Raw genomic sequence first — 25,835 nt, forward strand, 5'->3', positions numbered from 1 at the left:
TGGCATCAAGAAACAGAACACACAGAATAGGAAATAATAATGGCTGATAGCTCCTTTTACTGATAAGGGATTTGTATCTAGAATATATACACAACTTAATATTAAAAAGAAACCAATTTTAAGAATTGGCAAAGGAGAGCGGCAAGATGGCGGAATAGGCAGAGAGCAAACTATTAGTCTGGAGAGAGAGACAGGTGAATATAAGTGGAGATACTGCAGGGTCAAGGAAGAGTAGGGGATGAAACAGCATCGGAAACTCTTCCGGAACTAGTAATTCACAGTGTACCTGCGTGGAGAGTGTGGGAGCCCAAGTTCGGGACACCAGCGGCAGACTCAACGCACCAGCGCTGGAACGCGAGGTGAGCCGAACCACAATAGCCTGAGACACCAGCGGGCAAGTGGAAAAACGAGGCTAGAGGGAATGAGGCTTGAAACTCCGTGGGGAAAAGTTCACCAGGCTAACTAGAAGAGAGAGAGGAAAAAAATTAAAAAAGCGACCGATACGGACACAAGTTTCTCTCTCTCCGCTCACCTCTCAAAGGCGAGCAAGACAGACTAGGCGCCATTTTGGACATACGTCATAAGCAGGGCGACCTCAGGTCTGCACCAGCCCTGAGCCTAGCAGAAAAACCTGACTCTGGGGGGAGGGGTGAAATAACAGGAGATTAGCATCTAACTTGGCAACCCAGTGGGAGATTTCAGGAGAATTGGAGCCCACACTGAGGGCAGCAGAGATTGCCTGTGTGGTCCGTGGGAAAGAGCTTCCGATCTCTGGCTCCTGTGGGTATATCATTTGCCTGCTAACTACCTCCAATTACGTTCAGCTGTGCGGAATTACTTCCCTTTTGAATCAAAAAAGAGAGAGATTTACCACACCTAACCTGGGAGTGTCATCTTTGACACACCCTCAGCCCTGAGGAACCAAACACAGCTCTCAGTCCACACTCATCTCAAGCCTCTAAGGCACCACTGAAAGCAGACAGTCCACTTAATATAGAGCCATAGTGTAACAAGAAAAAACACCACAGTGAAGAAACCAAATATCTCCAACATGCCAAACAACAAACGCAAAAACCAAGCTAACAAGAACAAGGAAGACACTATGACACCCCCAAATGAAAAAGACACCCCAATTCAAGATTATGAAGATGAGGAGATTGAAGAAATACAAGAAGCAGATCTCAAAAAATTGATAAGAACATTAAGAAGTTCTCAAAAACAAATTCTTGAACTACAGAAATCCTTAATGGACAAGGTAGAAAATCTCTCTCGTGAAAATGAAATATTAAGGAGGAATCAAAATGAAATGAAACAACTAGTGGAACAAGAAATGGTGAGAGTGACGAGAAATCTTAATGAAATGAAGAATTCAATAGATCAAATGACAAACACATTAGAGAGTCTTAAAAACAGAATGGGCGAAGCAGAAGAGAGAATATCAGACTTAGAAGACAGAGAACAGGAAAGGAAACAATCAAATCAAAGAAAAGAAGAAGAAATCAGAAATCTAAAAAATACTGTCAGGAATCTACAGGATACTCTTAAAAAACCCAACATTCGAGTTCTAGGAGTACCTGAAGGCATGGAGAGAGAGAAAGGATTAGAAGGCCTTTTTAGTGAGATACTAGCAGAAAATTTCCCAGGTTTGGAGAAAGACAGAGACATCCTAATACAGGAAGCTCATAGAACCCCTAATAAACATGACCAAAAGAGATCCTCACCACGACACATCGTAATTAAACTCACCACAGTGAAACACAAAGAAAAGATCCTAAAATGTGCAAGAGAGAAACGCCAGATTACTCTCAGAGGATCTCCAATTAGACTCACAGCTGACTTCTCTTCAGAAACCCTACAAGCTAGGAGAGAATGGCGAGACATAGCCCAGGTGCTAAGAGAGAAAAACTGCCAGCCCAGAATATTATATCCTGCAAAGCTCTCATTTATGAATGAAGGTGAAATAAAGACCTTTCACAGCAAACAGACATTGAAAGAATTTGTCGCCACTCGTCCAGCCCTGCAAAACATGCTTAAAGATGTGTTACATACAGAAACACAGAAACACGGTCACCAATATGAAAGAAGGTAAAGGTAGGAAACCTCACACCAAAAGATCACAGGAATCTCAAACCATATATTAGAAAGTATCTTTGGCTAATGGCAGGGCAAAGTTACTCCTTCTCAATAGTCACATTGAATGTTAATGGCTTGAACTGTCCAGTTAAAAGACACCGCTTGGCTGATTGGGTTAAGGAACAAAACCCATCCTTTTGCTGCTTACAAGAAACCCATCTATCCAACAATGATCCATACAGGCTGAGAGTGAAAGGCTGGAAAAAGATATACCATGCCAACAGAAATGAAAAGAGAGCGGGCGTAGCCATCTTAATATCGGACAACATAAACTTTACCACAAAAACTGTTAGGAGAGACAAAGAGGGGCACTATTTAATGATTAAGGGATCCATTCAACAGGAAGATATAACGATTATCAACGTATATGCACCTAATTACAGGGCACCAGCTTATTTAAAAGACTTGTTAAGGGACTTAAAGGGAGACTTAGACCCCAATACAATAGTACTGGGGGACTTCAATACTCCACTCTCAGAGATAGACAGATCAACAGGACAGAAGATCAACAAGGAGACAGTAGATTTAAACGACACTATAGCCCAAATGGATCTAACAGATATCTACAGAACATTTCATCCTACATCTAAGGACTTTACATTCTTCTCAGCAGTACATGGAACCCTCTCTAGGATTGACCACATACTAGGCCATAAAGCAAGTCTCAGCAAATTCAAAAGAATTAGAATCATACCATGCAGCTTCTCAGACCACAAAGGAATGAAATTGGAAATTGGCAACTCAGGAATCCCTAGAGCACGTGCAAACACATGGAGATTGAACAACATGCTCCTGAATGAACAATGGGTCATAGAAGAAATTAAAAGAGAAATCAAAAATTTTCTGGAAGTAAATGAGGATAACAGCACAACATACCAAAACCTATGGGATACAACAAAAGCAGTGTTAAGAGGAAAGTTTATATCAATAGATGCCTACATCAAGAAATTGGAGAGGCACCAAATAGATGAGCTTTCAAGTCATCTCAAGGATCTAGAAAATCTGCAGCAAACCAAACCCAAACCCAGTAGGAGAAGAGAAATAATTAAAATCAGAGAAGAAATCAACAGGATTGAATCCAAAAAAACATTACAAAAAATCAGCCAAACGAGGAGCTGGTTTTTTGAAAAAATAAACAAAATTGACACCCCATTGGCCCAACTAACTAAAAAAAGAAGAGAAAAGACCCAAATCAATAGGATCAGAGATGAAATGGGAAACGTAACAACAGACGCCACAGAAATAAAAAGAATCATCAGAAATTACTACAAGGACTTGTATGCCAGCAAACAGGGAAATCTATCAGAAATGAACAGATTCTTGGACACATACAACCTCCCTAAATTGAGCCAGGAAGACATAGAAAACCTAAACAGACCAATAACTGACACAGAAATTGAAACAGTAATAAAGGCCCTCCCAACAAAGAAAAGCCCAGGGCCAGATGGATTCACTGCTGAGTTCTACCAGACATTTAGAGAAGAACTAACTCCAATTCTTCTCAAACTATTCAGAGCAATCGAAAAAGAGGGAATCCTCCCAAATTCTTTCTATGAAGCCACCATCACCTTAATTCCTAAGCCAGAAAGAGACGCAACATTGAAAGAGAATTACAGACCAATATCCCTGATGAACATAGATGCAAAAATACTCAATAAAATTCTGGCCAATAGAATGCAACAACACATCAGAAAGATCATCCACCCAGACCAAGTGGGATTCATCCCCGGTATGCAGGGATGGTTCAACATTCGCAAAACAATCAACGTAATACACTACATTAACAGACTGCAGAAGAAAAACCATATGATTCTCTCAATAGACGCAGAGAAAGCATTTGATAAAATACAACACCCTTTCATGATGAAAACTCTAAGCAAACTGGGTATGGAAGGAACATTCCTTAATACAATCAAAGCAATATATGAAAAACCCACGGCCAACATCCTATTGAATGGGGAAAAGTTGGAAGCATTTCCACTGAAATCTGGTACCAGACAGGGATGCCCTCTCTCACCACTGCTATTCAATATAGTTCTGGAAGTTTTGGCCAGAGCTATTAGGCAAGAAAAAGAAATTAAAGGGATACAAATCGGGAAGGACAAACTCAAACTATCCCTCTTTGCAGATGATATGATTCTTTATTTAGGGGACCCAAAGAACTCTACTAAGAGACTGCTGGAACTCATCGAAGAGTTTGGCAAAGTAGCAGGATATAAAATCAATGCACAAAAATCAACAGCCTTTGTATACACAGGCAATGCCACGGCTGAGGAAGAACTTCTAAAATCAATCCCATTCACAATAGCTACAAAAACAATCAAATACCTTGGAATAAACTTAACCAAAGATGTTAAAGATCTCTACGATGAAAACTACAAAACCTTACAGAAAGAAATAGAAGAGGATACCAAAAAATGGAGAAATCTTCCATGCTCATGGATTGGAAGAATCAATATCATCAAAATGTCTATTCTCCCAAAAGCAATTTATACATTCAATGCAATACCCATCAAGATCCCGAAGACCTTCTTCTCAGATCTGGAAAAAATGATGCTGAAATTCATATGGAGACACAGAAGACCTCGAATAGCCAAAACAATCCTGTACAACAAAAACAAAGCCGGAGGCATCACAATACCTGATTTTAGGACATACTACAGGGCAGTTGTTATCAAAACAGCATGGTACTGGTACAGAAACAGATGGATAGACCAATGGAACAGAATAGAAACACCAGAAATCAATCCAAACATCTACAGCCAACTTATATTTGACCAAAGATCCAAATCTAATCCCTGGAATAAGGACAGTCTATTCAATAAATGGTGCTGGGAAAATTGGATTTCCACGTGCAGAAGCTTGAAGCAAGACCCATACCTATCACCTTACACAAAAATTCACTCAACATGGATTAAAGACTTAAATCTACGACCCGAAACCATCAAATTATTAGAGAGCATTGGAGAAACCCTGCAAGATATAGGCACAGGCAAAGACTTCCTGGAAAATACTCCAACAGCACAGGCAGTCAAAACCAAAATTAACATTTGGGATTGTATCAAATTGAGAAGTTTCTGTACTTCAAAAGAAACAGTCAGGAAAGTCAAGAGGCAACCAACAGAATGGGAAAAAATATTCGCAAACTATACTACAGATAAAGGATTGATAACCAGAATCTACAAAGAAATCAAGAAAATCCACAACAACAAAACAAACAACCCTCTTAAGAGATGGGCCAAGGACCTCAATAGACATTTTTCGAAAGAGGAAATCCAAATGGCCAACAGACACATGAAAAAATGTTCAAGATCACTAACCATCAGAGAAATGCAAATCAAAACCACAATGAGGTTCCATCTCACCCCGGTTAGAATGGCTCACATTCAGAAATCTACCAACAACAGATGCTGGAGAGGATGTGGGGAAAAAGGGACACTAACTCACTGTTGGTGGGAATGCAAACTGGTTAAGCCACTATGGAAGTCTGTCTGGAGATTCCTCAGAAACCTGAACATAACCCTACCATACAACCCAGCCATCCCACTCCTTGGAATTTACCCAAAGGAAATTAATTTGGCAAATAAAAAAGCCATCTGCACATTAATGTTTATTGCAGCTCAATTCACAATAGCTAAGACCTGGAACCAACCCAAATGCCCATCAACAGTAGACTGGATAAAGAAATTATGGGACATGTACTCCATAGAATACTATACAGCAGTAAGAAACAACGAAACCCAGTCATTTGCAACAAGATGGAGCAATCTGGAAAACATCATGCTGAGTGAATTAAGCCAGTCCCAAAGAGAAAAATATCATTTGTTTTCCCTGATCGGTGACAACTGAGCGCCAAAGGGGAAACCTGTTAAGTGAAATGGACACTATAAGCAACAATGAACTGATCAGCTCCTGTCCTGACTTTAGATGTACAATGTAATACTTTATCCTTTTTAGTATTTGTTGTTGTTGTTGTGGTTCTAGTACTATTGGTTGAACTCAGTAATTAACACACAATTATTCTTAGGTGTTTAAATTTTAACTGAAAAGTGATCCCTGTTAAATCTAAGAGTGGAAAAAGAGAGGGAGGAGATGAAGAGCTATGGGTTATTTAACTATGTGCTTATTTTCAAAGACTTGAATAATCACCTTGTAAAAATGATCAGATTTGGTCTATGTTATGTCATGATTTTAAGGAATCTTATTTCAACCAGGTATTTTGGATTTTGATATTGGTCTATTATGCTATGTTATATGTGCGTACATATTGTATGTCCACATGGGGAAATTTTATTAAGAGTTTTATTTTAAATGGCTTATAGATAAGATTGTCCATAAATTTAAGCTGCTAAAATCAATCAAAGATACATTTTAATTTGTATGACCTGAATCTGTGTATCATATGTTTTAAACTTGTTGGTAGAAAGAAACTAAAAACATTTTATATGGTTGTGCTTAAGTTTACTGGTTAAACAAACTACACCATGTTAGATATTTAAGACGTGTTTTCAAATACATGATTCTTAAAATTTATAGAAGGCATTGGACCTTCCGGTAAATGTTTTATTAAGTTCTTATCTAAGGGTTGAAACGGTTTGCTAAGTATTCATGTAATATTGCTATTGTCAGCAAGTGATCTAGGACTTGCTCCCTCATTTCTCTATTCTAAGCCCAACTTGTTCTTTCACTTCTCTATTCTCTTCAAGGTAGGGAACTAATTCTATTATGAAGGAATCTGTGGGACGCACAATTTAATCTTTAGACCTTATAAGAGATGGCTGACATTTTTCTGTAATAGCATAGCCAAAATAAGAACTTAACTAATAATCTCATAGCTAGATTCACATCGCCATCAGCGAAGTATACAGTAAGTAGAAGAAAAAAAAAAAAAAAACCTCCCTTTCAGACCAAAGGGAAAGAAAGTTTTAAAGTGAGAATATAATTTTCCTCATGGGCATTGTCTACCTTAGAAAAACTACTACAGAACATGCCTGTGACTATAGACTTGTAGTTCAGGCCACCGAAGATTAAAGATGGGACACGGGCACTCCGTTGACTTGCATCCTCTGGTCTGCTTTAACACAAACCAGGAGGAAAAGAAAGCTAGGCATCAGAAGCAATGGGTGGCAGGCCTATTAATGGCTGATCTGTGCAGTGATCTGCCCTCAAGGAGACCCAACAGGCCAGTCCACTGCAGTGGCTTTCAATGTGGTAAGCCTGGGCTTCAGCAGAAGTCAGCTTGTGAAGAGCCCTGGCAGCTCTGCCAAGAGTTGGATCACTGGAAATGGACCTGCCCTGGAATCGAAGGATGCCCAGGTCAGAGCCACAGATCTTATTGGCTCCAAGCTGAAAAGCCCTTCACTCAGCCCAACTTCCAAAGTGACCACTGCAGCTGAGGGGATGGTCAAGTAGGGTCAGCAACATTGCAGGCAGAACTGTAAATTTCTTGTTAGAGATGCCACCTGCCTTTACCTGGCCAGCTCTCCTCCCAGGCCAGCCAAGTAATGAAAGTCAACAGAGTGCCTTCCCCTAGGAGGTTCACACCTCCCTTAGGATATACCCCATGTAAAGAGATAGATAGGTCTGGGCCTCTTAACTTACAAGGCCTAAAACCCAACAGATTATTATCAAGCCCCTTCTATCAGGTTCTATTTGCCTCTCAATCAGAAGAATTACTTGTAGCTTAGACAGCACCTTTCTTAGCTCCTCTAATAATGACTCTGTCCTCTGTTCTAGACCCTGTCTAGTACACTTGAGCCTCATTCCCTTGTAATCATAACCTCTACTCTACCACCAATGGCTCTACTCCCAACCTGTGTGTACTGATGGTCCTCTTCCCCACTTAATGCTGTAGAATTCTCAGACCTGGTTAAGGCCACTCTTAGGATCATTGGTTACTATCCTCACTCTGTCTTTTATGACTTTGTCTAAATATGATCAGAGTCGGGGAACTTGGAAGGCTTCCATAGCCTTGGCAACTCATGACGACAGCCTAGGGTGGTTACTGGCGCCATAAACTAGAGTGTCAATTTGATGGGTCAACAACAGGAGCCACTGTGCGCTTGCTCCTGATGTGGGATCTCTGTCCTTGATGTACTGTACATTTTGATTTAATGCTATAACTAGTATTCAAACAGTATGTTTCACTTTGTGTTTCTATGTGGGTGCAAATTGTTGAAGTATTTTATACTAAATTGATCTTCTGTATATAAATAGAATTGAAAATGAAACTTGATGTGAGTGGAAGGGGAGAGGGAGCGGGAGAGGGGAGGGTTGCGGGTAGGAGGGAGGTTATGGGAAGGGGAAGCCATTGTAATCCATAAGCTGTATACTGGAAATTTATATTCATTAAATAAAAGTTAAAAAAAAAAAAAAGAATTGGCAAAGGAGCTGGCGCCACGGCTCAGTAGGCTAATCCTCCGCCTTGCGGCGCCGGCACACCGGGTTCTAGTCCCGGTCAGGGCACTGATCCTGTCCCGGTTGCCCCTCTTCCAGGCCAGCTCTCTGCTGTGGCCAGGGAGTGCAGTGGAGGATGGCCCAAGTTCTTGGGCCCTGCACCCCATGGGAGACCAGGATAAGCACCTGGCTCCTGCCTTCGGATCAGCGAGATGCGCCGGCCACAGCGGCCATTGGAGGGTGAACCAACGGCAAAAAGGAAGACCTTTCTCTCTCTGTCTCCCTCTACTGTCCACTCTGCCTGTCCAAAAAAAAAAAAAAGAATTGGCAAAGGAACTGAATAGGCATTTCTCAAAAAAAAATGGTAAACATTGAAAACAAGCACATGAACAGACGTTCAACACTACCAATTGCTGTGAAAATGGAACTTAAAATCACCGTGAGATACTGCAGCACACACATCCACAGGATGACGGTAACACAGACATCGCTAAATAGCAGTGTGGGTGAGGGTGAGAGGAAATCCAAGCCTACCCATGGCCAAGGGGACTGCAAAACAAGGCAGCCAACTTGGAAACCAGACTGGTGGTTCCTCAAAAAGGGAGACACACAGTTACCATCTGGCTTGGCAATGCCACTCTAGATGTATACCTGCAACTCGAGAGGCATGACAGCTGATGTCCACTCAAAACTGGTACATATGGGGCAGGCATGGTGCTGCAGCGGGTTAAGGCACCGCCTGCAGCATCCCATGTGGGCGCTGGTTCCTGTCCCAGCTGCTCCACTTTTGATCCAGCTCCCTGCTAATGCACCTGCGAAAGCAGAGGAAGATGGCCCAAGTGCTTGGGCCCCTGCCACCCATGTGGGAGACCTGGAAAAAGCTCCAGGCTCTTGGCTTCAGCTTGCCCAGCCCCTGCCATTATGGCCATCTGAAGAATGAACCAGCAGATGGAAGATTTCTGTCTCTCCTTCTCTCTGTAACTCTGTGTTTAAAATAAGTAAATAAATATTTTTTAAGTGTATGTAATAGCCAAAACGTGGAAACAACCCAAATGTCCATTAATGGCAATATAAAATGTGATATACTGATACAATGGAGTATTATTCAGCCATAAAAAGAAACCAAGTACTGACAGCTGCCACAATATAAATAAACCCTGAAAACATGGTAAATGAAAGAAGCCAGTCACAAACGACCATATATTCTATGGTTCCACTTACATGAAATGTCCCAAATGGACAGGTGTAAAGGAACAGAAAGTAGACTGTGGAAGGCCAGGGGCAGAGAGTTTGGGCTGGTGAGAGTTAAAACAGAGTTTCTTCTGGGGTGACGAAAAAGTTCTGAAACAGGTGGTGGTGATAGAGGTACAACTGTGAATACACATGACCTGAAAGCTTTCAATGAACGGTAACAGTAACTGAATTTTACCTAAAAACAATTCTAAGCAAAAGAGGAATAAATAATATTTCAAAATGTCACAGGTTCCAACCAAGTAAACATTGAAATGTCACGCTGTTCCCCATAAACATGTACAATTTCTTATATCAGTTAAAAATAAACACACAGGGCCAGCGTTGTTACATAATGAGTTAAGCCATTGTCTATGGCACCAGCATCCCATATAGGGGCCGATTTGAGTCCCTGCTGCTCCACTTCTGACCCACCTCCCAGCTAATGGCCTGGGAAAGCAGCAGAAGATGGCCCAAGTGCTTGGGCTCCTGGCACCCACTGGGAAACCCAGATGAAGCTCCTGGCTCTGGCCTGGCCCAGCCCCAGCCATTGCAGCCTTTTGGGGAGTGAATGAGCAGATGCAAGATCGACCTATTATCTCTCTCTCTCTAACTCTGTCTTTCAAATAAATAAAACAAATCTTTATTAAAAAGAAGAAGAAGAAAACTCAATGCCTGTAAGAAAACATAGGTGGAAACTCTGGGGAGGCTGGAACAGAAAATGGGCCTGTGCTCTACTCAAAACCAAGCTGCAGCTGGGGACAAGGTGCGCACTTCACTGTGGGCTGCAGCCTACTGACGCCAAGGAGAAGCTCAAGCACTTTCCCATGTGCAAACAGCACACACCCACACTCACAAGTGCAAACATGCCCAACACGCACATTTCATGTGCACACTCACAAGTGCAAACACGCCCAACATGCACATTTCATGTGCACACTCACAAGTGCAAACACGCCCAACATGCACATGTGCACACTTGCAAGTGCAAACACACCCAGCACAAGAGTTTGCACACACACATGCTCATGTGCACACACATAAACCTGGGAATGTGGGAGAGGCCACTGCCTCCAGGCTGCACACACACAGCCCCAGCGTCCAGCTGCAAACAGCTGGCTCCGGGGAGTGGCACTTACAGAGGATAGAGGACTCACATACTGAAAATACAAACAGGAAGACAGAACAGGAAGTACAGGGAAAGATCTCTCACCACTCACCAAGCAATATTCAAACACAGAGACCTGCCAAGAAGTCAAGAAACAAACGCTAAGGCTACAGAAGGATCCCACCCAGCACAGAAAGGAAGTAAAACAAGTGAGTCAAAAAAACCACTGAAGAAAGGAAGATGCCCCTGAATAGAAACAAGGGCAAAACTGAGAAGAAAAACCTGGCTGAAGAAAACGGAACCAAATGGGTGAAGCATGGAAAGGACTGGGCAGAAAAATACTGAGATGGAAGACGAGGGACACCAGGATCTGCACAGTCAGTCATCCTGGAAAAAGGACACTGGACAAGGGGCTAAAACTGTTGTCAACATGAAACTTATGAAAACGGCACAAACTGAAAAGGCAAACACACAAAATCAAGAGTTCATCCTTGGTGGTCTATTTTTACTATTTCAAACACTTTTTAAAAAAGACTTCTTTATTTACTGGAAAGTTACAGAAAGAGAGAGAGGGAGAGGGAGGGAGAGACAAGGAGAGAGATCTGCCATCTGCTGGTGCATGCCCCGAATGGCCGAACTGGCTAGGGCTGGGCCAGATTGAAGCCAAGAGACAGGAACTTCATCTGGGTCTCCCTGTGTAGGAGACTTGAAAGAAGCTCCTGGCTTCAGATCAGCACAGCTCCAGCTATTGCAGCCATTTGGGGACTGAACATGAGTGGCAGGGGCCCAAACACTTGGGCCATCTTCTGCTACTTTTCCCAGGCCATTAGCAGGGAGCTGGATTGGAAATGCAGCAGCCGTCACACAAACCAGTGCTCATATGGGATGCGGGTCCACTATTTTGACCATTTCAAATGTATGCTTTCCAAAAACATTATCTAAATTCCAACATCTCTTACATCATAAAGACATACAGCAGTGTCATGAATGAATCCTACAGCAGCCAGCAACACAACTGCTGTTGCTACCTATTGCTTCTTGCCAGTTTTCATCATCTTGAGCTTTATTTACACTTGAGCCAACTCATTATTCCGTAGGGATTTCCCTAGCATTCGGCCACCCCTCTCACAAAGGAGGCCATGAGCACTGTCCAGGCAGGATTTAGTAACACACAGGGTCCACCTGGACCTCAACAGGCTGACAAAACAATGTGAGTTAAGGCTTCAAGCGCAATCATTTCCTTTTCTGGCTAATAGTAACCCCTCTTGTCCTCATGGGATACACAAGACCCCCAGTGGATGCTTGAACCTGCAGACAGTAACAAACCCTAGGTACCCTGGGCTTTCTCCTATAAGTACACACCTATGATACAGTTTAATTTACAAATTAGGCATTGTAAGAGACTAGCAATAATGGCATAATAGCCTATAATCAGAGTGATATTTGGGGTGGGCATTGTGACTCAGTGGGTCAAGCCTCCACTTGGGAAGCTGGTATCCCACATCAGAGTACCTGGGATCGATTCCCACCTCCACTTCATAGCCAGTCTCCTGCTAATATGCACCCTAGGAGGCAGCAGATAGTGGCTCAAGTACTTGGGTATACTTGCCAAGCATGTGGGATACCTGGATGGAGTTCCAGGCTCCAGCCAGGTCCAGCCCAGATACTGTATGCATCTGGGGAGTCAACTAGCAGACAAAAGATCTTTGTTCTGGATTTCAAGTAAATAAAAAAAAAAAAGTGCGTGTATATATGTATACACACACACACATATATTCAGGATTACTTTATTTGAAAGGTAGAACAATTCGGGTGGGGGAAGGGGGCAGAGAGTCTTCCATGCTATAGTTCACTCGCAAAATGGCCACAGTGGCTAGGGCTGGGCCAGGTGGTTGAACTCTAGGGTCAGGAACTCCATCCAGGTCTCCCACATGGGTGGTAAGGGCCCAAGCACTTGGGCCATATTTTGCTTTCCTGGGCCATTAGCAGGGAGCTGGATCAGAAGCAAAGGAGCTGGGAATCTAACTGATGCTGTGATACAGAACGAGATGTCACTCTTACATGTGATGAAGGTGTTGGAAGTGGTGGCTTAACCCACTGAGCCACAAGGCCGGTACCAAATAAATATATTTTTATAAAAAGTTATATGAGTGTGATGTTTCCCTCCCAAAATATCATACTGTGCTGTAGATCTCTTATTTTTTTAGAGATTTATATTTGTTTTTATTTATTTGAAAGACAGAGTTACAGAGAGAAGTAGAGACACACAGAGAGAGGTCTTCCATCCACTGTTTCACTCCCCAAATGGCTGCAATGGCCGAAGCAGAGCTGATCAAGTCAGAAGCCATGAGCTTCTAGGTCTCACAAGAGGGTACAGGAGCCCAAGAACTTGGGCCATCTTCAACTGCTTTCCCAGGCCACAGCAGAGAGCTGGATCAGAAGAGGATCAGCCAGGACTCAAACCAGCACCCAAATGGGATGCTGGCACTTCAAGCCGGGGCTTTTACTCGTTGTGCCACAGTGCCACAGCACCAACCCCTAGGCTATAGATTTTAGTAAAACCTCAATACACAATTTTCTTTCCATAAAGTCAAGAATTTTCACCTTTTCATGTACAGGAAGCACTTTCCAGCTTCTCTGGCGTATCTGAAATGCCAGCATCACCATTCCTGTGCTCTGGGGCCATTATTACCCGAACACAAGCAGGGTGATCCTGCAGCAGCTGATCTGATAACTGAGGCAGCTACTAAGTGACTATTGGGCAAGTAGTGCATACTGCGTAGATACACGGCACAAAGGCGGGATTCAGCTGGGCAGAAGAGCGTGAAATGGCCCCCGGTCTCATCACACTACTTGGAATGGCATGCAAATTAAAACTTACCAAGTGTGTATTTCTGTAATATTTGCAGACCTTGGTCAGCCACAGGTAAGTGAAACCATGGAAAGCAAAACCAAGGACAAGGAGAGCTGCTATAGACGCAAGGCCTGTTTATCCCTGTGTACTTTTTTTTTTTTTTTTTTTTTTTTTTTTTGACAGGCAGAGTGGATAGTGAGAGAGAGAGAGAAAGGTCTTCCTTTGCCGTTGGTTCACCCTCCAATGGCCGCTGTGGCCGGCTCATCGCGCTGATCCGAAGCCAGGAGCCAGGTGCTTCTCCTGGTCTCCCATGCGGGTGCGGGGCCCAAGCACTTGGGCCATCCTCCACTGCCTTCCCGGGCCATAGCAGAGAGCTGGCCTGGAAGAGGGGCAACCGGGATAGAATCCGGCACCCCAATCGGGACTAGAACCTGGTGTGCTGGCGCCGCAAGGCAGAGGATTAGCCTGTTAAGCCACGGCACCGGCCGAATCCCTGTGTACTTTTGAAAGGCTTTAGAAAGCTGTCCGATCAGGAATACGAGCAAGATATTTTTATTATCCTCTTATCTTAAAATGTGTGGCTACTTTAAAGTTCCTGTAGTGTGGTCTTTCTGCAGAAGTCTCTAACTTATCTAGTTCCGGTTAACAGGTGATCTCCCAAGAGCTTGGTTATCTCTAGTTCTGAGGCAGGAATGGGGAACCTTTTTCTGCCAAGGACCCTTTTGTGGATATTTATGACATCCTTCATGGGTCATACAAAATTATCAACTTAAAATTTGGCCTGCTATGGATTTAATGAATGTTGAGTCCCGCCTGCTGGTGCCTTGGCTGGGCCAGACCAAAATGATTTCCCAGGCCTGGGTGTTCCCCACCCATGTTCTAAGGGATGGATACCGAGGCAGAAAACAAGATGCCTATGCTTGAAACCTTAGGATCTCTTCTAATTTTCCAAGCTGAATGCAGATGCCAGGGGTTTGCAGGCAGCCTCCTACTGTAGCCCTATATAAGCAGGAGCCACAGTGGTATGTGCCTGCGGCCCCAACCCCAGCCTTCTGGGAAGACTGTGGGGCCAGCATTTGCTGGGCACTGCCTTGGGCCCTGTTAGGCCATGAGCCCGTGGCTCGGGAGCTCAGAGGCTTTGTTGCTGTTTTGGGGTTTGGGTGACTTGTTTTAATTTAAGAACTTTCACAGTTTCTTCAACGTGTTGATTTTTTTCTTGGTTTCCCTCTGATGGTGCAGAGTGAACTATGCAACTGAAAGAGGCTTGCTAGAGCAGGCTGGCCATAAAACACACACTCCAGTCATTCAGGGCTTAACCCCAGCCCCCTGAGAAAGCCTGGGCCCCTACACTGTCCGCTCCTGCTCACCACACCAAGTTTCTAAGAGATGCACAGAGCCTGTAGGCGAGGAGGCAGTTCTGGGGTGGGGGTCGGGGGGGAATGTGAGGGCATAGCTTTGTCCATGCAGCCACCTAGGAGCTCAGCTCTTCAATGGCCGTGATCCTGGCGCTGCAGGTCCACAGTGTCAACCCAGGCACTGTTCAGCCTCTCCTCACTCTCAACCCATGCGGCCCCTCCTGTGCATGTGGACAGGGCTCCCCTCATCTGCATCAGCAGAACCATGGCAGGACCCTCAGCCTCTCTGAGCAACAGCAGAGCTCTCGGCAGGGGGCTGCCACTGCAGGGTGGGGGTGAGGCTGGACTTGGTGTTTCATCTTTCTTGTATGGGCCCTTCCGGGAATGTGACCCACAGCAAGTGTCAAGTGGCCTAGAGGCAGCCATTTTTGTAAAACTGCATTTAATTTATTAGATGCAAAGCTACACCAGCAGGCAAAACACAGAAAAGCATGAACAAAGCTCTTTGACACAGATGAGTGAAAATATGATCAGTGCAACATTTCAGGAATAACTGGTCTCTGCAGAAATGCTACCAACAAGCAAAGCCACATTTTTCTTTAAAAAAAATGTAAGATTTATTTAATTATTTGAAAGACAGACATACACACACACACACACATCTTCCATCTGCTGGTTCGCAATTGCCCACAATAGTGAGGGCTGGGCTAGGCTGAAGTCAGGAGCCAGGAACTCCACCCAGGTCTCCCACATAGGAGGGGCCCCAGTACTTGGGCTATCATCTGCTGCTTTCCCAGGTGCATTAGCAAGGAGCTGGATGGGAAGAGGAGTACCCAGGACCTGAACAGGTGCTCCGATGTGGGATGCCATCATCGCAGGCAGCGGCTTAACCTGCTGTGCCACATGCAGGCCCCAAGCCTTTGCTCTTTCCACAATCAGGATCGATAGAATTGAGGCAATCTCCTTACAGGATCTATAAGGAGAGTCCACTCAGCAGAGGCACCTGAATGTCACCTGGCAGAGGACAGAGAGGACTTTTCCAGCACTCAGGCAACAAAGACGTTGGCGACAAAAAGGACCTAATGCCACAGGCAGAGCTGGTCTGAGACGCATCCTCCGGCACCCGGGGAAACTCATGTCCCTTGTCCACCTTGACTCTGCTGGGGCTGCCACACCTCCACAGACCAGCCGCCACCATGCATTGGTCAAGCAGGCAGAGTGGCTCCCACAGCAGGCCTTCTTCCTCCCAACCAGGGGCACTGCGGCCAGGGCAGAGCTAACTCTGACACAGGACCTAGACCACTGATGCAGCTTAGAGGCCAATGAGCCCATGTTCAGGGCCTCCAACTGCACCACAGCTGCCTTCCTTGGCTGGACCTTTGCCCTCCTGCCTCCCGCCTGTGAGCTGAGCCACCCTCGATATCACCCAGTGCAAACCAGAGGCCCCTCCCACCTGCCAGACACCAAGGCTTGCCCTTGCGCTCCCTGGCCTGGTCACGGCGTCCTCTCAGCTAAAGGTGTTTCTAGAGGTCCTCCCAGGACAGATGTATACACCCCTGCTGCATTGGCTGCTAGGGTACAAGGATTTTCTGCACATCTCTCAAGCTCTCGCCTTGGGAAGCCACACACAAGCACTTCCGGCTAGCCCCGTGCAGGGAGGCTTGGCAGGTTTTCCTCCACGCGGAGTGTGCATTTCCTTTCCACTTCAGGTAACTGGGACCTGGGACTAGAACCCAGGGCTGTTTGCTCAGTCCATTTTGAAAATGTAAATACGATGCAATTATAGAACTTTAGAATTCCCAGGGACCTTGGAGGCCACTGAATTCTGCAGAAACTATGTTTCTTTGTCTTCGATGACATTACAATTTTACAACCCTCTGTTTTCTGCCAGCCCTGCTGTGAGGCTCTAGCAAACATCTACCCCACTGTGTTCCTGAGCCAGACAGGAATGGAAACCATCTGCCATCACTGGTAGATTAGCCAGGGCTTAATCAGGCTATACCACATGATCTGGACACATCAAACTACATTCATCACCAGTTTTTGTAGTTGTTGTTTTTTTAAACATTTATTTTATTTATTTGAAAGGCAGAGTTAGAGAGAGAGAGAAATATCTTCCATCTGCTTGTTTACTCCCCAAATGGCCACAACATCTGGGGCTGGGCCAGTCCAAACCCAGGAGCCAGGAGCTTCCTCCGGGTCTCCCACATGGGTAGGCAGGGGCCCAAGCACTTGGGCCATCCTCGGCTGCCTTCCCAGGTACATCAGCAGGGAGCTGGTTAGAAGTAGAGCAGCCGGGACGTGAACTGGAACACATATAGGATGCCGATGTCACAGGCAGCTGTTTCACCTGCTACGACACAATGCCAGCCCCTATCACTAGTTTTTAAACCTTCATCTTTCATTTTTAAGCTATGTTTGAAGACTGACAAAAGCCACTCAGTTACAACCAAAAACACATATCATTCATACAGCACACAGTTAAGCCAAATTTTTCTATTGTCCAATTACCTATGCTTCTGTGTTCTCTTCCCTTTACTGTAACCTAGGAGCCCCATGCTGGATACCGTGGAGAAAGAGCCAACTTCTCTTCTGCTGTCCACCTGTCACATCTCAGAACCTCAAGGGCTTCTACTGGGCTAACCACCTGTTCAGTTTCATGAAGAAAAAAAAAAAAAAAAAAAAAAAAACTGGGTATAATCTGAAAAGACACAAAGTTCTCTCCGTTTCCTTATTTGTGCTCCTTTTTTTGTTTTTTGTTTGTTTGTTTTTGTATATATCAGTGGGGCAGCTAGGGTGGAGCTGAGCAAGACCTACAGAAGATGGCACTGGGTCAGCGTGAACAGCAAGAGCTTCCCCACTGTCCTGAGGGCCTGTATAACAAGGTCCCTGCTTTTCAGGGGCACATGCTCAAGTTTTTAGGGGTAAAAGGGCAACAAGGCTGCAACTTACTTTCAAATGGTTCTGAGAAAAGAATGCAGTTTACTTAGAGACAAAGTAACACCTAAGTAATGTGTCAAAATGTTTGGGGAGTCTGGGGGAAAGTATTACCGAGACTCTGTTCTTTTAATTTATTTATTTATTATATGCAAGTTTTTATTTTAAAAAATGTACTTATTCACTTGAAAGACTGACAGGGGTTGGAGGGAAGATCTTTCACCTGCCATCTACTGGTTCATGCCCCCAATGCCAGCAATGGCCAGGACTAGGCCAGGCCATGCTAGGAGCCAGCAACTCTATCTGGGTCTCTCATGTGGAAGACCGAGACCCAAGCACTTGGGGGATCATTTGCTGTTTTCCCAGGCGCATTAGCAGGAAGCTGGATCAGAAGCAGAGCAGCAGAGACTCAAACCAGGGCCCCAACATAGGATTCCTGCATCGCAGGTAGTGTTCCAGTCTCTAAGCCACGCTACCAAATGATGAGAGCTCAGGAGGAGGCTGGCCGGGTCAAGGAGGGAGGCCTGAAGTGTGACTGGCACCCAAGCCAGGGCAGGCTTATAGGACTGAGACCTCAACCCGTGGGAGCTGACGCCAAGTCAAGCAGACAAGTGTCAGAACTGAGCCTGGAGCCAGCACTGTGGCATAGTGGATGCCTGCAGTGCCGCCATCCCATTTGGGTGCCAGTTCAAGTCTCGGCTGCTTCACTTCCGATCCAGCTCTCTGCTATGGCCTGGAAAGCAGTAGAAGATGGCCCAAGTGTTTAGGCCCCTGCACCCACATAGGAGACCTGGAAGAAGCTCCTGGCTCCTGGCTTCAGATCGGCACAGCTCTGGGCATTGAGGCTACTGGGGAGTGAACCACTGGATGGAAGACCCACTCCTTCTGCCTCTCTGTAACTCTGCCTTTCAAATAAATAAATAAATCTTAAAAAAAAAAAAATTGAGCCTAACTGTAGGAGACTGTATTGGAGTCCACCACGACCTGCAAAACTGACTGTGTGGAGAAAACCTCCACACAGAGGCTCACCCACGTGATGGAAAGTGCTCTGCTGTATTCTAAACCCACTGCCTTCTGTGTCAAGCTCATCTAAAAATCACCCTCAGAGAAACATCCAGAGTATTAACTGACATCGGGGAGCAGAGGCCACACTGCTAAGCACAGTCCTTGCACACGTACTGGCAGACATGTGAGCCTGGTAAAAGATGGCTTCACCCAGCCTTCCATGTGACTGCCTGTCAGGGCCATCAGCAACACAAAACAGCCGCCAATCACCAGCTCCTGGCCAGAGAAGGCCACTCTGCTGTCAGGAAGCCTACCCATGGGGTTCAAGGTCAGCTTCACACAGCCAAGTGGGAGCACATGACAACCAGGAGTGCTGAGAGATACCAGCGGCCAGTCCCACCACTGATTAAAACAAAATCCCAGGATAGCCAGGGCTGCAAAACACCACTCTAGATTATCTTCCTTTAACCCCTGTGTCCAGCCAGGCTGTAAGACTAAGCGTATTCACTGCTATGATCCTATTTGAAATACTTAAGACGGCAGTCGGGGCCGGCACCGCGGCTCAATAGGTTAACCCTCCACCTTGCGGCACCAGCACACCGGGTTCTAGTTCCGGTCGGGGTGCCGGATTCTGTCCTGGTTGCCCCTCTTCCAGGCCAGCTCTCTGCTATGGCCCGGGAGGGCAGTGGAGGATGGCCCAAGTGCTTGGGCCCTGCACCCACATGGGAGACCAGGAGAAGCACCTGGCTCCTGGCTTCGGATCAGCACGATGCGCTGGCCACAGCGCGCCGGCCGCGGCGGCCATTGGAGGGTGAACCAACGGCAAAGGAAGACCTTTCTCTCTGTCTCTCTCTCTCACTGTCCACTCTGCCTGTCAAAAAAAAAAAAAAAAAAAAAGACGGCAGTCAGGGCCCCGCGGTAGAGCTGCAGTCACACCACATGCTTATGGGAACAAGCTACAGTAAAGTGATTATGGATGCACTGCAGTGCATCACCACAGGGCATCTGCTCTTACAGAGACCCATGGAAGAAACCACATACCTGCCCATCCAGACATGGCAGCAGGGATCCTGGCACGGGGCACCAGTGGCTCAGACTGCCAAAACGTTCAGACTGTGTTTTGTGTCCTGACCTTGTACCTGAATTTAACCTGAACTTCCACCCTTACTGTTTCATCCTGATTTTACCTCTTTTTTAAATATATATATGTACATATATTATTTATTTATTTGAAAGGCAGAGAGAGAGAGAGTGTGTTCCCGTTGTTGGTTTACTCCCCAAATGCCAACAACAGCTAGGTCTGGGCCAGGCCAAAACCAGGAGCCAAGAACTCAATCCAAGTCCTCACATGGGAGCAAGGGTCCTGAGTACTGAGTCATCACCTGCTGCCCGCCAGGATATGCAATAGCAGGAAGCTGGAATCAGGATGCAGTCAGGCCTGAAACCCAGGCACTGAGATACAAGCGCAGAGTCCCAAGCAGGGTCTTCGCTACTACACACAATTACTCCCCCAATGTTCTCTTCGCAGTCTTCCATTAATTCAAGCCTTGTGTGGTACATCTTGGTTAAGCATCCTCAAAATCTTTCTGTATTGAGCTGCAATCAATTTTAAAAATGGAAATATTTTATAAGCAAACACAAACCCTTACATTTCAGAATGGGAAGAGACAAATAGATCATCTAGCTCAACAGCCCTTTGTTTTAAAGATGAAAAAAATGTTAATGGCCTAGAAAGGTTAAGAATCCATCCAGGGGCCAGTGCTGTGGTGTAGTGGGTAAAGAATCTGCCAGCAAATGCCAGCTGCATGCTTGAGCCCCAGCTGCTCCACTTCCAATTCAGCTCCCTGCTAATGGGCCTGGGAAAGCAGCAGAAGATGGTCAAAGTCCTTGGGCCCCTGCACCCATGTGGGAGACCTGGAAAAAGTTCCTAGCTCATGGCTTTGGATGGGTCCAGCTCTGGCTGTTGCAGCCATTTGGGGAATGAACCAGCAGACAAAGATCTCTCTCTCTCTGCCTCTGTCTCTCTGTAACTCTGCCTTTCAAATAAATAAATAAATCTTTAAAAAAAAAAAAAAAAAAGAATCCATCCAAGCATCCAAGGTCACGGTCACACGGAACAATGGTAAAGCCAGGACTGAAAGGAGTTTGGACTCATGTGCAACAGTCCCTTACCGCCCTGCTCTTGCTGTTCCTGGGTTCAGAGTGGAGTTCCCGGGCTGGGGCAGCAGCGTCAGGCCAGGCTTCACTCTTGACCCTGCTGGAATTTTCAAAAACCCACAAGATATCCAGTATCTTGCGAGCACAAACCTGAACTTTAGGTAGACTTTCTGACTTGTGTCTGCGAGGCAGATGGCATGAGAAACCTCCCTCGGAGCACTCCTTTCTATTGTTTTTGCTGTTACTAAAATAAAGCACCAGGAGAGTTATGAAACAATGGGTTCAGCACGGATGTTATTTTGTGTAATAAAAACAAGCGTATCCATCAGTCCAGAAAAAAGATGGGAACGCAAAACATGGATGGCATTTCCAATGTTATCACTAAGTGGTGAGAGTACAGCTAATACTTTCCTTCTGGTTTACCTGTTGCCAAATTTTTCCTCCAGTAGGCACAGGACTTGCAAAAATTGTTTTAAAAGATATATTTTAAAAGACTGTCATTCCAACAAGTGCCTGAGGCCCTTCCTAGGGTTTGGGGGAAGGTACGGGAGGCCCTGCAGGGTTTTGAAATTGGAAACTTCCCCGTGGCTCAGAGTCTCTGGCAGGCTGTTCCTGCTCCATTATCTGCAAACACAGAACTCTGCAGAGACAGACAAGTCGCCAGCCCGTGAAGTACCCACATGCCAATTTCCTGCTTCTAAGTGGCCTTTGGATGGAGAACAGGCAAACAGCTGAAAGAAAGGGGGTCCTCCTGACCGCTCGCTGTGGACCAGGAAGCTGATTCCCTTGAAGGTCATTTCCATAATCTCTGAGCCCACTGCTGGCTTCCCCAGGATTGAATCACACACAAACACGCTAACAGGGGTCCTGGTCCAATCCCTCTCCAGGAGAAATGTCCATGAGAGGCAGGCAAAGCTGTACCCTCGCCATCTGCTGCCTGGACAATAAAAATGATGGTGCACATCCGAGCTCCTCCATCAACAGGGAATTCTGGGGGAGCTGCTGCCTCTTGGCCAGTGTGCCTGGCAGCTGTCCCAAGCCCTTGTTGTAATAACCTGTTTTAGCCATTATGCTGTGTGCTGTCTTGCATACTCAATAGGAGTGGTCCAACTGGCGGCATCCTAACAACGCTGTTCATTCCGCTCTGTTTCAGAAAAAGCACCCCAGAGTAAGTGCGGAAAAACAATGAGCCTCACTGTTTGCAATTATTACACAAATCTTAACGCAGGGCAGAAACAGCCTAAAATACCATCAACAAAGCCAGTGCTCTGCATCCGGGTGCCTAACGCATATCTGATCTCTGCAAACTGGCCTCGGGCCTGCACACGTGCCCTGTCCTCCCAATTTCCGCCCTACCTTCGTAGAGGGGAGACACTGCTCAAGCGTGCAAAACAACCAGGCTGCCCACCCTTATAACACGCCTATCAAACTGAAAACACAAAGTGCTTTTCTTTCTTTTTTTTTTTTTTATTTTTGCCTTGGAAAGCTGTCTGAAGTGCCAAAATTGCAAATATTTATGAATGAAAAAAGTCACAAAATTATATTTTAAAAATTTAAAAATACAAGGATCTGGAAGGACACATACTATATTTAAAAAAAAAAATTTTTAAGACGGTTAAGAGTCCCAGGGGGCTCTCAGGGACTGGTGTATTTTTCTACCGCAAACAAATGTGTGCAAGATGTAAAAACAAACAGCAACCGCTAAGGCGAGCTCCGTGAACTTTAACCCAGTGAGTCTCTTCCAGGAAGGTGCGGGCAGGCACCGCAAGAGCGTCTCCCAATCAGCCCGGCCAAGAACAGCTCCTACACCCTCCAGGCCCCGCGCGGTGCGGTGCGGCGCCTGCGGGACCAGCCCGCCCGCACGGCCCGGAACTCCCCGGGCCCGCCTCACCTTGGGGTCGCGCTCGTAGTAGTGCTGCTGCGTGCGGATCCAGCGGCCCACCAGGTGGTCGCGCACCGTGTGCGCCAGCGCGAAGAAGTAGTCGCGGGGCGTGGCCACGTTGCGGTCCTTGACCAGCGTGAAGTGCAGGTGCCGGTTGAAGCTCTTGCGCACCTCGGCCACGTCGCCCAGCCCCGCAAGGCCGCGGACGCTGATCTGCTTCCGCTTCTCGCTGTCTGTCAGCGGCTTAGCCATCGCGCCGGCCGCAGGGCGCGGAGAGGCGGCAGGCGAGGAGAACGGCGAGGCGACGCGAACGCCGAAGGATGCTGCACCCGCTCTGGCACCAGGCACTGCGGCGTTGGCTGGCGGGCACCGGCCGGCTGGTCGCGCCTGCGCGCTGCGCCGGGGTGGGGCCTGGCGGGGCGGGGGCGGGGCACACCGCGGGGCGGGGCCACGAGGAGGAGAGAGCCCTTCGGCGAGTCTGGGACGGGAACACGGGGCGGGGCCTATCGAGGCAGGGGGCGGGGCCGCGCCGCGGGACGGGAGGAGAGCCTGAGGCGCGGTTGGAGGAGGGGCCGCGCGGCGAGGCGGGGCCGAGAGAAGAGAGGCTGGGGGCGGGAACCTACGGGGCGGGGGCGGGGCCGCGAGGAGGAGAGAGCCCTCCGGCGGGGCTGGGACGAGAACTCGGGGCGGGGCCTGGCGGGGCGGGGGCGGGGCCTCGAGGAGGAGCGAGCCCTCCGGCGGGGCTGGGACGAGAACTCGGGGCGGGGCCTGGCGGGGCAGGGGGCGGGGCCGAGACGCGGGGCGGGGCCTCGAGGAGACTAGAAGCCTAAGGCGCGGCTGGAGGAGGGGCCGCGCGGCGAGACGGGGCCGAGAGAAGAGAGGCTGGGGGCGGGGCCGCGGGAGGAGGCACCTCTGGCAGGCTGGGGCGGGGCCTCGAGCCGGCCTGGGACGGGGCCTCGTTGGCCCTGTCTTCTAACTGAACGCAAGCTTAAGGGCTGCCCCCTCAGGCCTCTGGCCCCGCTGCCGCGCGTGGGGAGGAATAGCCGCTGAGGAAGCAGAAGCTCGCTTATATTGAGAAAGTGCGCATCAGCCTGCCTATCCCGACGAGGTGACCCCCGGAAGACCCAGCTGCAGGGGAGGCGGACACCACATTGATTTCCTGGCCACGGCCCCTCACCCGCAGAAACCTCTGGCGCTTTGCATCCACTTAGAGCATCCCAGTTCCCGGCAGTGGCTCAGCCTTGTGGTGCCCAAGGCGGCAGGGCAGGGCCGCTTTGCAGACCAGCCTGCGACTTGTAACCGCTCCTGACTCCCGCCCTTCTCCAGCCCAGCTTGGCCTTTGCCGTCACTCTTGCCAGAGCCCGTAGCCTCTACCAGGCCACAGGTCTGCTCCCGGCGGTCTTGGGTCACGGGGGCTGCAGAAGTTCCTGTATCTCACAGAGGTAAAAACTGCCTGCAATGGCCGGCGCCATGGCTTAACAGGCTAATCCTCCGCCTGCGTTGCCGGCACACCGGGTTCTAGTCCTGGTTGGGGCGCCGGACTCTATCCCGGTTGCCCCTCTTCCAGGCCAGCTCTCTGCTATGTCCCGGGAAGGCAGTGGAGGATGGCCCAAGTGCTTGGGCCCTGCACCCGCATGGGAGACCGGGAGAGGCACCTGGCTCCTGGCTTCGGATCAGCGAGATGCGCTGGCCGCAGCGGCCATTGGAGGGTGAACCAACGGCAAAAAGGAAGACCTTTCTCTCTGTCTCTCTCTCACTATCCACTCTGCCTATCAAAAAAAAAAAAAAACCTGCCTGCAAGAGAAATATGTGGGCTCCATGACACCTGGGCCCCTTCCAGCTGCAGACTTCTTAGAGGACAATAAATCTAATGCTCCTCCGCCCCATCCACACGGCAGCTTGGGCGTCTCTCCTGCCCTAGACCCCAGGGACTGGAGCTCAGCAAGCCGGGGCTTCTGGCCCTGCTCACAGGGCTGGGGCTGAGCTTGACTGCAGGTGATGTAGAATCTCAGACTGACAAGGCAATTTGAAGTCATGAAAATGAGCATGCCTGGGGCTGGCGCTGTGGCGTAGCCGGTAAAGCCGCAATCTGCAGTGCCAGCATCCCATATAGGCGCCGGTTCAAATCCTGGCTGCTCCACTTCCGATCCAGCTCTCTGTTATGACCTGGGAAAGCAGTGGGCCCTGCACCCGCATAGGAGACCTGGAAGAAACTTTTGGCTCCTAGCTTTGGATTGGCCTAGCTCCAGTTGTTGCGGCCATTTGGGGAGTGAACCAGCAGATAGAAGGTCTCTCTCTCTCTTTCTCTCTCTCTCCCTTTCCCTCTGCCTCCCTGTAACTCTGCCTTTCAAATAAGTAAATAAACCCTAAAAAAAAAAAAAATTCCTGGCATAGTGGGTAAAGCCGCCGCCTACAACACTGGCATCACGTATGGACACCAGTAGGAGTCCTGGCTGCTCCACTTCTGATCCAGCTCCCTGCTAAAGCACCTGGGAAAAGCAGCAGAGGATGGCCCAAGTGCCTGGGCCCCTGCCACCCACATGGGAGACCTAGGTCCTGGCTCCTGGCTTTGGCTTGGCCCAGCCCTGGCAATTGCGACCATCACAGCCATCTAGGAAGTGAACCAGTGGATGGAAGATCTTCCTCTCTCTCTCTCTCTATCTCTCTCTATTTACTTACAAGTAAATAAATTTCTTAAAAGATTTATTTATTTATTTGAAAGGTAGAGTTACAGAGAGGCAGATAGAGAAAGAGGTAGGTCTTCCTCTGGTTCACTCC

General features: G+C 47.5%; 1 protein-coding gene across 1 annotated transcript in view; it reads right to left on the minus strand.

Moving 5' to 3' along the window:
- Nucleotides 1-23,404, minus strand: part of PYGB (glycogen phosphorylase B) — a 51,969-nt gene extending 28,565 nt beyond the window's left edge. The window contains exon 1 of the mRNA XM_062203774.1: nt 23,067-23,404. Coding sequence (XP_062059758.1) covers nt 23,067-23,309 — 243 coding nt within the window. The 5' untranslated portion in view covers nt 23,310-23,404. The remainder of the gene's footprint in view (nt 1-23,066) is intronic.
- Between the last annotated feature and the right edge of the window lie 2,431 nt (nt 23,405-25,835).

The sequence above is a fragment of the Lepus europaeus genome, chromosome 10 (assembly GCF_033115175.1).
Source record: "Lepus europaeus isolate LE1 chromosome 10, mLepTim1.pri, whole genome shotgun sequence".
Classification (NCBI taxonomy): Eukaryota; Metazoa; Chordata; class Mammalia; order Lagomorpha; family Leporidae; genus Lepus; species Lepus europaeus.